This window comes from Delphinus delphis, chromosome X (genome assembly GCF_949987515.2).
Source record: "Delphinus delphis chromosome X, mDelDel1.2, whole genome shotgun sequence".
Classification (NCBI taxonomy): domain Eukaryota; kingdom Metazoa; phylum Chordata; class Mammalia; order Artiodactyla; family Delphinidae; genus Delphinus; species Delphinus delphis.
Window position 1 is genome coordinate 71,033,776 of NC_082704.1, and position 17,319 is coordinate 71,051,094.

The 17,319-nt window shown below is 37.8% G+C and overlaps 1 protein-coding gene across 1 annotated transcript in view; it reads left to right on the plus strand.

Annotated features, from left to right (window-relative positions):
* The window catches only part of OPHN1 (oligophrenin 1), a 599,190-nt gene that overhangs the window by 177,800 nt on the left and 404,071 nt on the right, over positions 1-17,319 (plus strand). Inside the window, exon 3 of the mRNA XM_060002992.1 lies at positions 7,220-7,315. Within this exon, the coding sequence (XP_059858975.1) occupies positions 7,220-7,315 (96 nt within the window). The remainder of the gene's footprint in view (positions 1-7,219; positions 7,316-17,319) is intronic.

A 17,319-nucleotide genomic window follows, 5' to 3' on the forward strand; every position in this document is an offset into this window, starting at 1 on the left:
AGTTCTATTTGTAGTTTTTTAAGGAACCTCCATACTGTTCTCCATAGTGGCTGAACCAATTCACATTCCCACCAGCAGTGCAAGAGGGTTCCCTTTTCTCCACACCCTCTCCAGCATTTATTGTTTCTAGATTTATTGATGATGGCCATTCTGACTGGTGTGAGATGATATCTCATTGTAGTTTTGATTTGCATTTCTCTAATGATTAATGATGTTGAGCATTCTTTCATGTGTTTGTTGGCAGTCTGTATATCTTCTTTGGAGAAATGTCTATTTAGGTCTTCTGCCCATTTTTGGATTGGGTTGTTTGTTTTTTTGTTGTTGAGCTGCATGAGCTGCTTGTAAATTTTGGAGATTAATCCTTTGTCAGTTGCTTCATTTGCAAATATTTTCTCCCATTCTGAGGGTTGTCTTTTGGTCTTGTTTATGGTTTCCTTTGCTGTGCAAAAGCTTTGAAGTTTCATTAGGTCCCATTTGTTTATTTTTGTTTTTATTTCCATTACTCTAGGGGGTGGATCAGAAAGAATCTTGCTGTGATTTATGTCATAGAGTGTTCTGCCTATGTTTTCCTCTAAGAGTTTGATAGTTTCTGGCCTTACATTTAGGTCTTTAATCCATTTTGAGCTTATTTTTGTGTATGGTGTTAGGGAGTGATCTAATCTCATACTTTTACATGTACCTGTCCAGTTTTCCCAGCACCACTTATTGAAGAGGCTGTCCTTTCTCCACTGTACATTCCTGCTACCTTTATCAAAGATAAGGTGTCCATATGTGCATGGGTTTATCTCTAGGCTTTCTATCCTGTTCCATTGATCTATCTTTCTGTTTTTGTGCCAGTACCATACCGTCTTGATAACTGTAGCTTTGTAGTATAGTCTGAAGTCAGGGAGCCTGATTCCTCCAGTTCCTTCTTTCGTTCTCAAGATTGCTTTGGCTACTCGGGGTCTTTTGTGTTTCCATACAAATTGCAAAATTTTTTGTTCTAGTTCTGTGAAAAATGCCAGTGGTAGTTTGATAGGGATTGCATTGAATCTATAGATTGCTTTGGGTAGTACAGTCATTTTCACAATGTTGATTCTTCCAATCCAAGAACATGGTATATCTCTCCATCTATTTGTATCATCTTTAATTTCTTTCATCAGTGTCTTATAATTTTCTGCATACAGGTGTTTTGTCTCCTTAGGTAGGTTTATTCCTAGATATTTTATTCTTTTTGTTGCAATGGTAAATGGGAGTGTTTTCTTGATTTCACTTTCAGATTTTTCATCATTAGTGTATAGGAATGCCAGAGATTTCTGTGCATTAATTTTGTATCCTGCCACTTTACCAAATTCATTGATTAGCTCTAGTAGTTTTCTGGTAGCATCTTTAGGATTCTCTATGTATCGGATCATGTCATCTGCAAACAGTGACAGTTTTACTTCTTTTCCAGTTTGGATTCTTTTATTTCTTTTACTTCTCTGATTGCTGTGGCTAAGACTTCCAAAACTATGTTGAATAATATTGGTGAGAGTGTGCACTCTTGTCTTGTTCCTGATCTTAGAGGAAATGGTTTCAGTTTTTCACCATTGAGAATGACGTTGGCTGTGGGTTTGTCATATATGGCCTTTATTATGTTGTGTTTGGTTTCCTCTATGCCCAGTTTCTGGAGAGTTTTTATCACAAATGGGTATTGAAGTTTGTTGAAAGCTTTTTCTGCATCTATTGAGATTGTCATATGGCTTTTATCCTTCAGTTTGTTAATATGGTATTTCACATTGATTGATTTGTGTATATTGAAGAATCCTTGCATTCCAGGGGGAATCCCGTCTTGCTCATGGTATATGATTCTTTTAATGTGCTGTTGGATTCTGTTTGTTAGTATTTTGTTGAGGATTTTTGCATCTATGTTTATCAGTGATATTGGCCTGTAATTTTCTTTTTTCATGACGTGTTTGTCTGGTTTTGGTATTGGTGTGATGATGGCTTCAAAGCATGAGTTTGGGAGTGGTCCTCCCTTTCCTGTATTTTGGAAGTGTTTGAGAAGGATGGATATTAACTCTTCTTTAAATTTTTAATAGAATTTGTCTGTGAAGCCACGTGGTCCTCCACTTTTGTTTGTTGGAAGATTTTTAATCACAGTTTCAATTTCAGTGCTTTTGAGTGGTCTGTTTGTATTTTCGATTTCTTCCTGATTCAGTCTTGGAAGGTTTTGCTTTTCTAAGAATTGGTCCATTTCTTCCAGGTTGTCCATTTTATTGGCACATAGTTGCTTGTAGTAATCTCTCATGATCCTTTGTATTTCTGTGGTGTCATTTGTTACTTCTTTTTCATTTCAAATTCTGTTGATTTGAGTCTTCTCCCGTTTTACCCTGATGAATGCAGCTAATGGTTTATCAATTTATTCATCTTCTCAAAGAACCAGCTTTTAGTTTTATTGATCTTTACTATTGATTCCTTGTAGTATTTTTTTTTTTTTTTTGGTACGCGGGCCTCTCACTGCTGTGGCCTCTCCCGTTGCAGAGCACAGGCTCTGGACGCGCAGGGTCAGCGGCCATGGCTCACGGGCCCAGCCACTCCACGGCATGTGGGATCCTCCCGGACCAGGGCACAAACCTGCGTCCTCCGCATCGGCAGGCGGACTCTCAACCACTGCACCACCAGGGAAGCCCTCCTTGTATTTTTTAACTACAGAAGGTTTAATTGGCTCTTTTAAAAATATCTCCAACACTCTATTTTTATTTTTTATTTGGTGACACATTATTCTTATTCTCTCCTTTAGTTATTAGGCATGGTTTAGTTTAATTCTTTGAACATATTTAAAATAGCTAATTCAAAATCTTTTTTTTTTGAAAGTCCAGTGTCTGGGCTTCCTCCTGAATAGTTTCTATCGATAACCTGTTTTTTTTCTTGAGTATGGGGCAGTATTCTCTGTGTGACTCCTAATTTCTTGTTCAAAAGGGTACATTTAGAAAAATATAATGTGACAACTCTGAAGATTAGATTCTGTCTCCCTCCCAGGGTTTGTTATAAGTGACTCTTATTGTTCTTTGTTTTTTGACCTCCTGGACTATATCTGTCTTAAAGTCTGTACTTTTTGTTGTGTGAAGCCACTGAAGTCTTTGATAGCTTAGCTTAGTGTTCTGCTGATGATTGGACAGTGATTTTATTAAACAATTTTAACCAGTAAGTCTCCCAGCTTTTGCTGAAAGGCTTTGTGTGTGTTTTAAGGCATGCCTTCAACATTTGGGCAGTAAATTTACAATGCTGCCTTACCATTCTCTCCTTGCTTGTACAGGGCCTCAAATTCAGGCAGAAGAGAGAGATTAAGGCCTTTTCAAGTCTTCTGTGGGCAAACACACAACCCAGAGTGTGCATACATTTCTTTGCATGTATGTGTCTTTCTAGATTTCTTGGAATAGTTTTCAGCTTTGCAAAGACCCCTATGAGTATGTCTTTCTCTAATTTGTCATTCTTTTTTTTTCTTAGCAGGTGTTTTGTTCAGCCACTTTATAAGTCCAGTTTGTACATCACTTCAGGTCACCACAATCTTAAACAATTTCAGATGATTGTTTTTGTAAATGCTCCAATGGCAGCATAGTTTACACAGAATGAACTTTGCATTAAGAGAAGCAAAGACAAACTCTAAGAATGGAGCTTTCTGTACCTGTCAGACTGGACAAATAGTAATCATTCTCTGAGAGTGGAGCCTTGTGAACCTCCAGCTCAGTTCTGCCCTCTCCAGTGGCTGCTAAACTGTTGGTTTTCATAGATACTGTAGTTGTGAGACTGTTGGTTTTTAGCGTTATTGCAGAGATTGCAGAGCTGGAAAGAAGGTGATTTGATTAGAATAACTTAATATATCACAAAATTCACTGTTTTTATGAAGAGTCACTCTTTTGTCTTGAATATACAACCCTTAGATTGTTAAGCTTTAGTTAATTTATATAGTACTTGTGAGATATATATATATATATATATATATATATATATATGAGACAAAATACTTGGATCCAGAATATATAAAGAAATTTTATAGCTCAATAATAAGAAAATAAACAACTCAATCATAAAACAAGCAAAAATTTGAACAGACCCTTTGTAAGAAAAGTTATTACAAATGTCCGATGAGTACATGATAAGATCCTCAGCATCATTAGTCATCAGGAAAATGCAAATTAAAACTATAGTGAAATACCACTACATACCCATTAGAATGGCTAAAATTAAAATTAAGAAGTAAATAACCAGATGCTGGAAAGTATGTGGATCAACTGAAATTCTCATACATTGTTGATAAGAATACAAAATGGTACAATGGCTTTGGAAGACAGTTTAACCTTTTCTTGTATAGTTTAATATACATTTAGCAACTAACTGTAAAACACATTCATTGAGCTCCTAGGGTGCACTCCTTGGGAGAAGTGAAAACATATGTCTCAGAAAGAATTTTACATGAGTGTTTATAGCAGTTTTTATTCATAATAGTGAAAGGCTAGAAACATCACAAAAGTCCGTGAATAGATGAATGAATGGATTATGGTATATTTACACAATAGGATACTACTTAGTAACAAAAAGAATGAATTACTGATTCATGAATTACCAAGACATCCTGCAGACTTAAATAAGTTGGAAATAAAAGAGGATATTCCGTATGATTCTGTAGAAAACTATAATGATAGAAACCAAATTGGGATCTATATAATATGAATTAGTTAACTAATCGATCCCGTTTATATTCTGCCTCATTCCCTGGAAGCTTCAATTGCCTAAAAGGCACTATCCAACTACATTCTAAAATGAGCTAGGAAAAGATGAGGGAAAAACATCATAGAAGACACACGAATAAATAAGAAGGTGATTGAGGGAGAACTGACAAAGATAGCTTGAAAAATTATGAGATAGTGGCCTTGTGGGTGGGGGTGGGGCAGTATCAAGGAGGATATAAGGATGAATTTACATGGTTTCGAGTGGTGCAGCGAATTTTAGGACAATAAAGAAATAAATGTCCCATCCATGATAAGCATTTCTAGGTTATGTGTTGATTCTTTGTAGTCAGGAAGTCACCCAACACATTAATCTAAACTATATGTCTTTCCTGGCATTTCCCTCAGTACAGAGGCCAAATAAATGAGACCTTCTTTCCATGAAGAGCTGTTAATTTGTGTTTGTATTTTTGTGCATGTGATTTGCTTCATGGTCTCATTTTTTGGGTTTGTTTATAAGGTGAGGATAGTAATACCTACCTTTAGGTACTTGGGAAGAGTAAATGGAAAGTGTTTGTGCAAAGTCCTTCATAAACATTTTCAAGCTCTGTGCAGATGTAAGGTAGTGTTTTGAAGTCCAAGAAATCTGGAGAAGAGTGTTGGTGCAAATAATGAGAAAGGGAATGAATATAACTCCTTTCTCACTCCATGCCTTTACTTACAAAATACTATAAATGTTGAAAATCATAATATTTGTGGTTTCTAAAATGTTCATATAATTCTAAATGAGGAGTGATTTATAACTGTACCTTGCTCAGCTCAATTTACGAAATCCTGGTATTTGTGAAAGGACAGTACAATGAATATCATATATAATTTCCCTGAGTAAAACAGAGCACATGGGAAACTCTGGCCTTGCATTTTTTTTGCTGCTGGCCAAAGAGGCCAGAGAAAAGTTTTCCAGATATGGAGGCAGTTTTGTGTTCTCTTTGCTGATGAAATGTGGAAGGCAGGGTGTGCATGCTCCTCTCACATTTATATGGCCTGATTTGAAGTGGAAAATGTGATTCTAAAATGTGGAAATTTGAAAACAAATGGTAACCTGGTCTGCAGTCTCCAATCTCTGTAAAGTATTATTATTATTGTTGTTATTATTGCCAATTATGTGTTCAGAGGGTCAAGGATCTAAATACTAAAAATAAGTACTCCTGAAAATGGGACATAGGCAAGAAGGTAATAAAATTCTTGGCATGTTTATCTGCTCCAGACAAATGCCTAAGCATGTTTTATTGTTTTTAACCATGATAGCCTAACCATGATAACTTTTCATTGAAAGGACTGTTGTTTGCATTGTCTCCCTTTCTGTTAGAGTGAGAGCAGAAACTTTCAGTAGCTTGTATATCTGATAGATATGAAGGTGGAGGATGATGAAGCTAAGGAGTGAAAGAAGAAATAGGAAAAGGGGGCCAAAAATTACCAAGAAGCTTGATCTTTCGTAGAATATGGTCTTAATGTGTTACTTTAGTTGGTGACAGCAGTGCTCCTCAAACTCTAAAGAGCATATGAATCCCCTAGGGATTATATAAAAATGCAGTTTCTGATTTTGTAGGTCTGGGGTGTGACCTGGGAATGTGTATTTCTATCAAGCTCCCAGGTGATGATGATACTGCTGGCCTGAGAACCACTCTTGGCATAGCAAGATTGGAGGTTTGGCTGGATATACCGGTGAATGTCATATTTTAAAAATTTCAATAAGGATAATTTGTCAAAAGCGTAGCTAATTATGATTTAATTTTATATCATCATTAAACTTCTGTGTAATAAAATTCAAAATCATTGACCAAAAATAAAAACATCTGTCTGGCCATACCACCCTCAATTTTTCATCAATTATCTCCTTATTTTAGGTCCCTTAGTGCATACTCTGTGAGCAAGTTAAATTTGTCCCTCTGCCAGATAGTATCTTAACCCAGGCTGCCATCTGGTTAATGTGTAAAATGTCCAGCTGTTACTACCTATGTTGTCATGGGAAATGCCCTAGAGATGCAGACAGACCACCGGGCTTCTAGTTACAGCTCTTCCAGATAGCTCTGGAACCTGGAGCTATTTTTTTCTTTGTACAATTATTGTGGATATTTCTTTGGTAGAGGTAAGAAAACGTCTAGTCCATTGTCCATAATAGGCACTCAATAAAGCTTAAGGAGACTCTCTTAGGAGTACAACTAAGTAGCTTTAGGTCTTACAGGCTTTGGGTAGAACAGGTCATATAGGACAGGGATTGAATATAAAACATGTACCATGACTTAAACAAAGGACTTCACTAAGCTGCCCTACTTCATCTTTAATGTGTGGTTTTAGTTGCTCAAATTTTCTACTGAAGGTCTGGTCTTTGGTTTAACGTCTTGCAATGCAACTTGCTACCTGCTAGGAGCACTTCCCTTTGTTTTTCTCCTGTCTGCTCTAACAGAGATGAGGAAATCAGACAAAAGGCAGCAGTATTGACCATTTCTCCTGTTTCCCTTCCTTTACAGATTACTCCTCTGCTGTTCAGAAATTTTCCCAAACGTTGCAGTCCTTTCAGTTTGATTTCATTGGAGACACTCTGACTGATGACGAGATTAACATTGGTAAGTCTTCAGCTACATATGGCCATGTGCCTCTCATAGCAGGTCTGAGAAAAAGTAGCTTCCTTGGTCTGTGGGTATAGAAAACTTGGGCATCTTTAATCCCTGTTGTCCCCTGTTGTGCCAAGCTCCTGGGAGGCTGCTTAAGAAACATAAAGAAACATTCCCTTGTAGTCCCATTTCCTACTTACACAAAAGCAATCAAAAGATATCCCTTAAACCTCCACTGAGGTCTTTGACTCTGTCTGCAGGGGAATTTTTCTTTAAAGAATCTAACACACGAAAATAGATGTTTTTGTGAAGGATAAAGAGTGATTTTTTTTTGTTTTTTTTCGCAAAATAATTTAGAGTAAGGTTCTTCTAAGGAACAAATTCCCCGAGAAAGTTTAAAATTAGCATTTATATATGTACAGCTTTTAAGGCAACAGGAGATTTGGCATCTCTCTTTGGGAGCTGAACTTAATAACTCGCTTTGTGAGCTGCATGATGTTGGACAAGATATTTCCTCTCTCTGAGCCTTAGTCTTGTCCTCTGTAAAATGTGGTTAATATTTATCTCTCAAGGATGTTACAATTAGGAGATTGAACAGTGGAAGTAAGAACTTTGTGTTTGTTATGAAGTTAATTATGGCCCTTGGGCCAATCTTCTCTGCCACATTTTTTTGTAAATAAAGTTTTGTTGGAACACAGACTTAACTGGAACACAGTTAAATATTGTCTGTGGGTGATTTTGTAGTACAACGGCAGCATTGAGTAGTAGTGGCAGAGACTGCATGACTTTCAAAGCCTCAAATATTTGCCCTCTGGCCATTGAAAAAAAAAGTTTGGTAACCACTGAGTTAATTGTCGTGGTCCGAAGGTGCATTGGAAAAGAATTTCCAGACACAGGGCAGAATGTGAAGAAGGTAGAATTTATTAGAGGGAAAGGTCGCTGCCAGAACGGCAGCCCGACTTCCTAGTAGTCTGGGAGAATCGAGCCGGAACATGTGCTATTGATTAGTTTTTATAGCCAGAAAACAAAGGAATGGTCCGAGGTGAAAATTTCATTTACTTATTGGTCGAGGCACATATACCTTCCTTCTATAGGGTGCGAGTGAGGCAGGGCATATGCCTTTCCTTATTTGGGACAGGTCCAGTTGCCCAGGTGGGCGTCGCCCAGGTGGGCTCAGGAATTTTGTAACCATCCTGACATGGTGGGGAGGGAGACTAAGAGTCGGGTAGGGGGTGTAACGCTGAAACTTTTTCAGGCAGGGTTGTCCTTTGTCCTTGAAGCACCATTGTCCTTGCAGTACCACATTAAAGAGTTAGTGTAAAGCATTTGCTAGATGAGAGCACAGAAATAGTGTGAACGATCTAATGTCACCAAAACAATTATATTTATGAGCCCAAGAACTAAAATATAAAATGTATTATTATTATATTAAATGCTCTTTGCAGTAAATATGAATAATATATAAAAATATAAAGTTACCTGTAATAATAAGATATTTCAGCACAGAAGCAATGTATTGGATGTATTGGCGTATTGTCTTTTAACTCTCTTTTGTACATGTATCTGTTTTGTGTATGTGTAATTTAGTTCATACTAAATACATAATTTTATCTAATTTCAACCTGACATTTCATCAAGTATTTTCTCATGTCATTTAAAAATTTTCATAAGCTTCATTGCATGGGACAAGGACATTGTTTTGTTCATTACTATTTCCCTAGCATGTAGAGGAGTACCTAGCATATAGTAGATGCTCAATACATGTTTGTTGAATGAATGAGTAATGGATGCATTTGAGTTTCATTATTATAGGAGCTATACTTTATATACTCTTCAACTGTTGTTAGAAATTTAACTTTTTTCCAATTTTTCATGTTTATAAATCATACTGCAATGAGTATTTTTATGAGGTTGATGACTAATGTTTTGGATAAATGTGGCAGTGTAACTAGTGAGGCAGACATTTACATTTGGATTATTTCTTTATTCACTCCACTTCATTCTACTTCTGCAAATCTGTCTTGGTCTAAGGGCATGGCTTATTTAAAAGTTAATATTGTGAGAGTCAGATAGTCCAAGTTTGAACTCTAGCTTTGCAGCTTATTAGCTGTGTAATCTTGGAAAGTGACTTCACCTCTCTAAGTGTTACATTTCTCATCTGTAATATGGGGATGAGGTGATCAATGCCATGTGTGCACAGTGCCTAAATAAATGTTAGCTATTTAATCATTATTATTATTTTAATCATTATTATTAATATAAGGTTTTGTTACTTTGTACCTTGCAATGGACTGAATGTTTTTGTGTCTTCCACAAATTCATACGTTGAAATGCTAACCTCCAATGTGACGGTATTAGGAGGTGGGGCCTTTGGGAGGTAATTAGGTCATGAAGGTGGAGCCCTCATGGATGGGATTAGTACCCTTATAAAAGAGACTCCAGAAAGCTCTCTCACCCTCTTTCCATCATGTGAGGATACAGTGAGAAGTTGGAAGTCTGCAACCTGGAAGAAAGCTCTCAGGAGAACCTGACCTTGATCTCAGACTTCTAGCCTCCAGAACTGTGCAAAATAAATTTCTGTTGTTTATAAGCCGCACAGTCTATGGTATTTTGCTATAGTGTCCTGAACTCAGTTAAACACGAATTGGTACTGAGAAGTCCGGGGTGCTGCTATAACAAACACCTAAAATTGTGGAAGTGGCTTTGGAACTGGGTAATGGGCAGAAGCTGAAAGAATTTTGAGGTGCATGACAGAGAAAGTCTAGATTGCTGTGAATGGAATTTTAAAGGTGATTCTGGCAAGAGCTCTGAAAGAAGAAAGAGTGGTAGGGAAAGCTTCAGTCTTCTTGGAGAATACCTAAGTAATCATGGACAGAATATTGGTAGAAATATAGATGGTAGAGTCCATTTTGAGGAGGTCTCAGACAGAGAGGAGGAACATGTTGCGGGACAATGGAGAAAGGTGATCCTTGTTATAGAGAGGCAAATAATTAGGCTGCACTGTTTGTGTTCTAGTGTTTTTTTGGAAGGTGAAACTTGCAAGCAATGAAATTGGATATTTGGCTAATGTGGTTTCTAAGCAAGTGTTAAAGGAGTGGCTTGGTTTACCCTGACTGCTTATACTAAAATGTCAGAGGAGAGAAATGAAGAGAAGGTGAAATTTTTAAGCAAAAAGGAACCAGAACTTAAAGATTCATCCATATTACAAAAAATGAGAAAGTGTATTTGGAAGAAAGCACTAAAGGTATGGTAGACGTACCATTTGATAAGGAGATTAATGTGGGTGTGAACCATGGATTTAATCAAGTATCTCAACAAAAGCTAGGAATAAAGATGGGATTATACCAGCAGAAACACTGCCAGCTAGGACTAAAGGAAACAGAGAAAACAAGACAAAATGAAGGAAAACTTATTAGATCCTATAGGACCAGACCATAGAGCAATGTGAACCTGCACTATTCTTCTTCAGAACAAGGGAAGAAGGACCCTGAAGGTGATTCAGAGATCATCAGGGCTGCCACTCCCACCCCAGGTGTAGGGGTACGGCCACTCTGCAGAATCCTGAGGATACACACAAACCTCTCTCCCCATGCCTCTTCCAGACAGAGAACCAAAATGTGTGGGGCCACTGCAGAGAGCCACAGTGTGGGCAGCCCTCCACCAAACTGTGGGGGTGATGTTGCTACTCCAGTGGGTCCAGAAGGCTAGACTGCTGCCACAGTGGGTCTAGAAAGCAGAGCATCAAGCCAAAGAGCATTGTTCTCAAGACTTAAGATCATATGGAACTTGCCTTGCTAGATTTTGGGCTTGCTTGGGACCTATCGTTCCTTCCTTCTTTCTTTTTGGAGTGGGAATGTCTATCTTATGCATGTCCCATCATTGTATTTTGGAAGCACATAAGTTGTTTGTTTTCACAAGTTCACAGCTAGAGAGGAATTTTGCCTCAGTATAATTTGTACCTTGAGTCTCACCCATATTTGATTTAGATATTTAGATGAAATTTTGGACTCTAGACCTAAAAGTTGATACTGGAATGAGTTGACTTGTAGGGCTGTTGGGATGGAATTAATATATTTTACATGTGAGAAGGACATGAATTTTATGGAGCAGGGGATGGAATGCAACAGACTGAATGTTTGTATCTCCCCCAAATTCATGTTAAAAGCCAATCCCCAAAGTGATGGTGCCAGGAGGTGGAGCCTTTGGGAAGCAGATAGATCATGAGGGTAGAACCCTCATGAATGGTTTTAGTGCCCTCATGAAAGGGACCCCAGAGAGCTCTCTAGCCCTCTTTCCATCATGTTAGGATACAGCAAGAAATCAGCAGTCTATAAGCTGAAAGAGGGCATGCTCCAGAACCCAACCATGCTGGCACTCTGATATTGGATTTCCAGCCTCCAGAACTGTGAGAAATTTCTATTGTTTATACATGACCCAATCTATGGTATTTTATTATAGCATCCCAAACTAAACATATTTCTTTCTTAAAAATAACTACTACTTGCCTATCAATTGGTAACCTTGAAGACTGCAGGTGCATGGTATGTGGAATTTCATAAATATGTCTTTTTTCTACTAAAAAAATGTCAGACTAGGCTTCCCTGGTGGTGCAGTGGTTGAGAGTCCGTCTGCCGATGCAGGGGATGCGGGTTCGTGCCCCGGTCCGGGAAGATCCCACATGCCGCGGAACAGCTAGGCCCGTGAGCCATGGCTGCTGAGGCTGTGTGTCCGGAGCCTGTGCTCCACAACGGGAGAGGCCACAACAGTGAAAGGCCCGCATACCGCAAAAACAAAAACAAAAAAAGTCAGACTTTGAACATGTGCCCATTTTCCCTAAAGCCAACCAACAGATCTGAGATGTGTCCCATATCTTCTTTTATGTTGAACTTTGTGCTTCAACTCTCTCACCCCTCTGAAACCCACCATAATTGTCAACTAGTACCAGCAGCATAAAAGAGTGTGTGAGCTTGAGCATAATGGCTTATAAACAAAAATAAAAATGACCCCCTGGTGCTGCCAGGTTCTTGTTGATGTCTGCTGGCTGTGACACATTTGCTTCTTAATGTATGCTTTACAGTAACCCTTTGACTCAGTTATCATTTGCCTGCCAATTCCAGAAACTCCTAGTTATCATCTGACCATTGCTTTTAGTGATGCTGACTCATAAACTAATGTTTATTGATGGGGACTGAAAAGAGATTTTGAGAATTTCAATGGCCTGTCATAGTCATTGGCTTTGTTGATTTTGTCATTTTGAAAGCTGGGACGTGTGGTGTTAGTGAGGCGAACAACCGATGCTCCACCGGCTGAGGCTGAAGCTCCTTAGAGGCTCTGAGAAGCAATCTTGGAGATCCTACTGGGAGGCTATTGTTGGGAAAGAACAGTTGCTTTGGAAGTGGAAAGAACAGAGTGTGCCATGCCCTCCAATTGCCAGTACTACTGGCCCTTCTGTTTCACTGGAAAAACTGGTAAAGGTACAGTTAGGATGGAATTTTGGGCTGAGCTTTTAGATTTCACATTACATGTGAAGAGGGCCTTGCAGTTCTCCCCATAATAGATTTTTCATGGTTGCTGCAAGAGGTAATCAGTAGCATTAACCCCATTGTAGATTCCAGTTGTGTAACAGAGATGGTAGTGATTCCTAGGGGATGTAAGGGAAAGCCTGAAGCTTCTCTGAAGAGTTCCTTCCCTTGATGGTCAGCTCTTGGACCTCACAGTCTGTGTACAACAGAGACAAGTGGGAGGAAGTATCTCACTGCCCTGACCATGACATTTGTCACTGCTTTAGAGTGCGACATCTGTGCTTTCAATTAGCATTGCCTGGCCTTTTCTCTACCTCTATGGCCCAGTAACAAAAGGAAATGACAAGTGTTTAGGTAGTGTTGTATCTCCTTCAGATTTGAGTTTTATTTATTGGCTATGAGATCTTGGCAAAATTACTTGAGCTTGTTGGGTCTCTGTTTTCCTCATTTGTAAAGTAGGCAGTATAACCTACTTCCCAGAATTGTGAGGAGTAAATCAGATAAATACATGTATACATGTATCAGAGGGTGTATATAAATCATTTGTCTCAATTCCTGGTGATCCTACTAGGAAGGTGGTAGAACCTAATTTTTGGAGAAAGCTGTTAGTTTGAAACTATATTTCCCGAGTTAACTACAAGAGGAAAATGTAAAATGAGATGTCAGTGTTTACAGGGATCTAGTTCAGTTATTCCTAATATAGCTTTGTATCAGAATTACCTGGAGAGCTTGTTGATCCAGAGTCTCAGGACCCGTGTTAGGTGAAATGAATCAGTTTGCTTGTTTATGCCTGGAGAAAGAAAATGCAGTGATTTTAAATCTCAGACTGCAAATCAAATTTCTAGTCTAGTCATCAACATATTTGAAGAAACTCCTTTGTGGACCAAGCAGATTGATTTAAGGTCAAACTTGCAGGTAGAAAGTTCCATGAGCCACCCATTACTGCTTTATAGGAGCAGAGGACGCAGGTAAAATTCTACATTATCTATTACCCCAGCCCCCACACTTTTATTCAACATGAATATTATTCATTGCTGATAGTTCACAGGCAATCATAAACCTGATTGGGATGCAGCAGGGCTTAAGAAATAGTTGCTTGAGGACTTTTGTTGGTGTTTTTCTGACCACCTTTTGAGGTTGCAAAGGTCAGTTGTTTTAGGGTCCTGAAAATCAGACATCCTAAAAGAAGAGGTATACCCTAAATGAGAAAGAAAAATATTAATATAAAAGTTAAATTTTTTTTTTAAATTTTATTTATTTTTTATTGAAGTATAGTTGATTTACAATGTTGTGTTAGTTTCTGGTATACAGCAAAGGGATTCAGTTTTATACACACACACACACACACACACACACACACACACACATATATATTCTTTTTCATATTCTTCCATTATGGTTTGTTACAAGAAATTGAATATGGTTCCCTGTGCGGTACAGTAGGACTTTGTTGTTTAACACAAAAGTTTGTATTAAAGAAAAGAGCCAGGAGTTGAACACTGAGGGTCCAGTGATTTCTAAGTGGTCAGTGGTGGAAAATTTTTTGATTATGTAGTGCCGCTCATTGGAGTTTCTTGAACCTCTCAAGGTGGGATGTCAGTCCTCTTTGTGATATTGTCCACATTCCTGGCAATCTTTCATATAAGGGCATATATGAATTGAGCATTTCACCTGACTTCCTTAGTCCAGACAGTGGTTTGTCCAGGGAAAATTCTAGCCCAGTGCATGGTCTGCTGTGGTGGTGAGCACTTAGAGGTTTACATCAAGTCATTGGGTTTCAGTTCACAGGTCTTCTTCATATCATGGGGAAAGGGTCAGTTACAAGGTGACCTGGAATCCTTATAGGGATATGGATCATCAGGTCTTAGTTCTCCATGACTCCAGATCATATGGGAAGGGGAACATTGGAATTGCTAGTTTGGAGGATTATAACTAGATATTGGAAAAAATAGAAGGGATTGAAAATTTGCTAAATATTTACAAATTGGGAAAGTTGGCTGGATCCAGTTCAATTTACAGATAGATACCAAAACTGTTTTTTTTGACAAGAGGAGGAAGTCGTTTAAATCTCAACCAGATAAGACAGGGTGTGCATGTTTGTAAGTTACCCTCAATTAACAAGAGATGCAAAAGTTCAACTAGCTCAAAGACAACAGGGCAAAACTCTGATAATCCAAAAGGGTGTGCTATAGACAATGCATCATTTTCCATTGAAACACAAAAATTCTCCCTTTTGATGAAAGTTAATCTCAAAGAAAAAATATTCTTGATTTAAAAAATAAGGCTGGTCTCATGAGATTTCGCCTAATTATTTGTACTCACAACAAGGATAATTATTTGCCATATGAGTCTATTTAAGTTTGCTTTGCTGGAAGTTTTCAAAAAGAATCTAAGATTGGATTTTTAAAAGCCCTTTGAGGCTAAGAAGCCAAGCCAAGAATTATCCACCAGATTTCACCTGCAGTACCTAAAAATTTGGGTGGATTCTTCTCTAGATACCCAGCATATCCTAAAGTTTTTGTGTCTGCCAGGAAGAGAGTTTCCTTACTCACCTATAAGGCCAAGAACTCTGTAATACAGGTGTCAGCCTGGTTTTTCCACGAGGGCTTTGTGAGCATTGTTGGCTCCGTAAAGTCAACCTTTCTCCTTAAAAGTATCTGGTCATATCTGATTCAATGAGCATCATTTTCATATATGTCATTCCAGGTAAGGCCTTGGTTGCAAAAACCAGTGTTCCAACTCTTTCCTGATAATAAAGAGGACAGACTCTAATTAAACCTATGTAAATAATTTTATTGTTATGGAAATAAGAATAATATGAGTTTCTGAATCCTAGATGGGATTAGGCAGAGATAATGCCACTTACAAATGTCATTTACAAATGAATGTCATTTCATTTCAACTTACAAAAACATAATATTCTAAATTGTTATGAGTTATAGACAACTTACAACATAAGAGAAATGGGTTCCTTATATATTCAAAAAATAGAACATTATAACATCAGTAATATTCCAAACAAAACCCTCAATCATCCTTCATTAGTTCATTCAGTCCTAAGTAGTTCTTGTTTTACTAGACCTTGCATTAGCAAACTCATGAATTCGTTTGATTCTCAGAGTTCTCAGAATCCTGAATCAATTCACTGGTATGATCTCAAAGGTCATTAAAGGGTGCCATCAGAAACCTGTACACAAAAGGATTGGTACAGTGCTATTCTCTGGGGTTCTGAGAAAGTCCTTCTTTGTTAACAATGAAGTACTCTGCCCTGTAGACAATTACAAGTGCTTTTAGGGTTGCATTAGAATAAAACATAAAGTATCTATAGATGAGGAAGAGATTTACATAGCTGTGACTAACTTACTACTGGTAATTTTCAAAAGTGAAAGATATGATGAGAGTTCATTATAAGAATAATAATGCAACTGACAAGGACATGTGGCTATTTCTGTGGTATGCAGAACAAGATAAATATTAATCCAGAAAAGGTATTGGACAAAATATTTGTAAACATAATGATGTCTATGTCCAAAGAAGAGTGGATATTACATCTAATTTATAAAAATGGATGAATACAATATTTACAAAAAATCTTCAGATATACGGTAATTATAGTGGCATAATATGCCAACCATATAGTTAGAATATACCAAGAATACATTAAGAATATCATGTAATGAGAAAAAATGATCTGGAGTACTCCTAAACATCTCTATATTAATAAAGGTAAGAGAAATGAGTGCCCAATTAAAACCACTGATTTGAAGATGCTGATTTCAAGTTAAAGAATTAATGTTATAATTAAGCTACCATTTAAAATAAATTGCAACTAATGACACTATACTGTTTTGTAATATCAGGCAAGGTAGCACCAGGATTCTGATAAATAGAAACATATCATGGACAATGAGGGCATTGACAATTTTCTAGGAGCTTCCTGTACAGCATATAATATCTATAATATGTGTATTAAAACATTTTACCTATCAGATTTAACCCAGGGAAGGCTAAGAATTTCTTTTGATTTGACAGTGCTTCCTGTGCAACTCAAATGATAAAATCCAAAGTACCAAAACTGTGCACTAGCTAGTTTAAGGAGTTCATTGTATTCAGACTGTTACCATAGGGAAAACCTTCATTAATGAGGAACATTTTAAAGAAAAGGAAGGAAACTTGGGGGTGTTATAGAGGCAGATAAACAAGGAAGTCATCTGTGAGTCTTATGGGAGTCATGAGGGAGGATGGAGATGGTCCTTTGTGGTTTACTTGTTTTTCAGAACATGAAAGGGTGTTTCTTAATAGTCTCTGCTGTCCTGGAGCCCAGGGTTCAAAGTAAGTTCAGCATTGTCAGTGATCTAGGATTCACAAAGCAGGGCATAACCCAGAGTGCTTTCAAAGAGAAGTGTCAGCTCCCAGGGCCCTCTGAGTTCTTCCCATGGAGGTGTTGATTGAAAAGATGACACCCATGCAGAATGAGGAGACTGCAAGGCATGA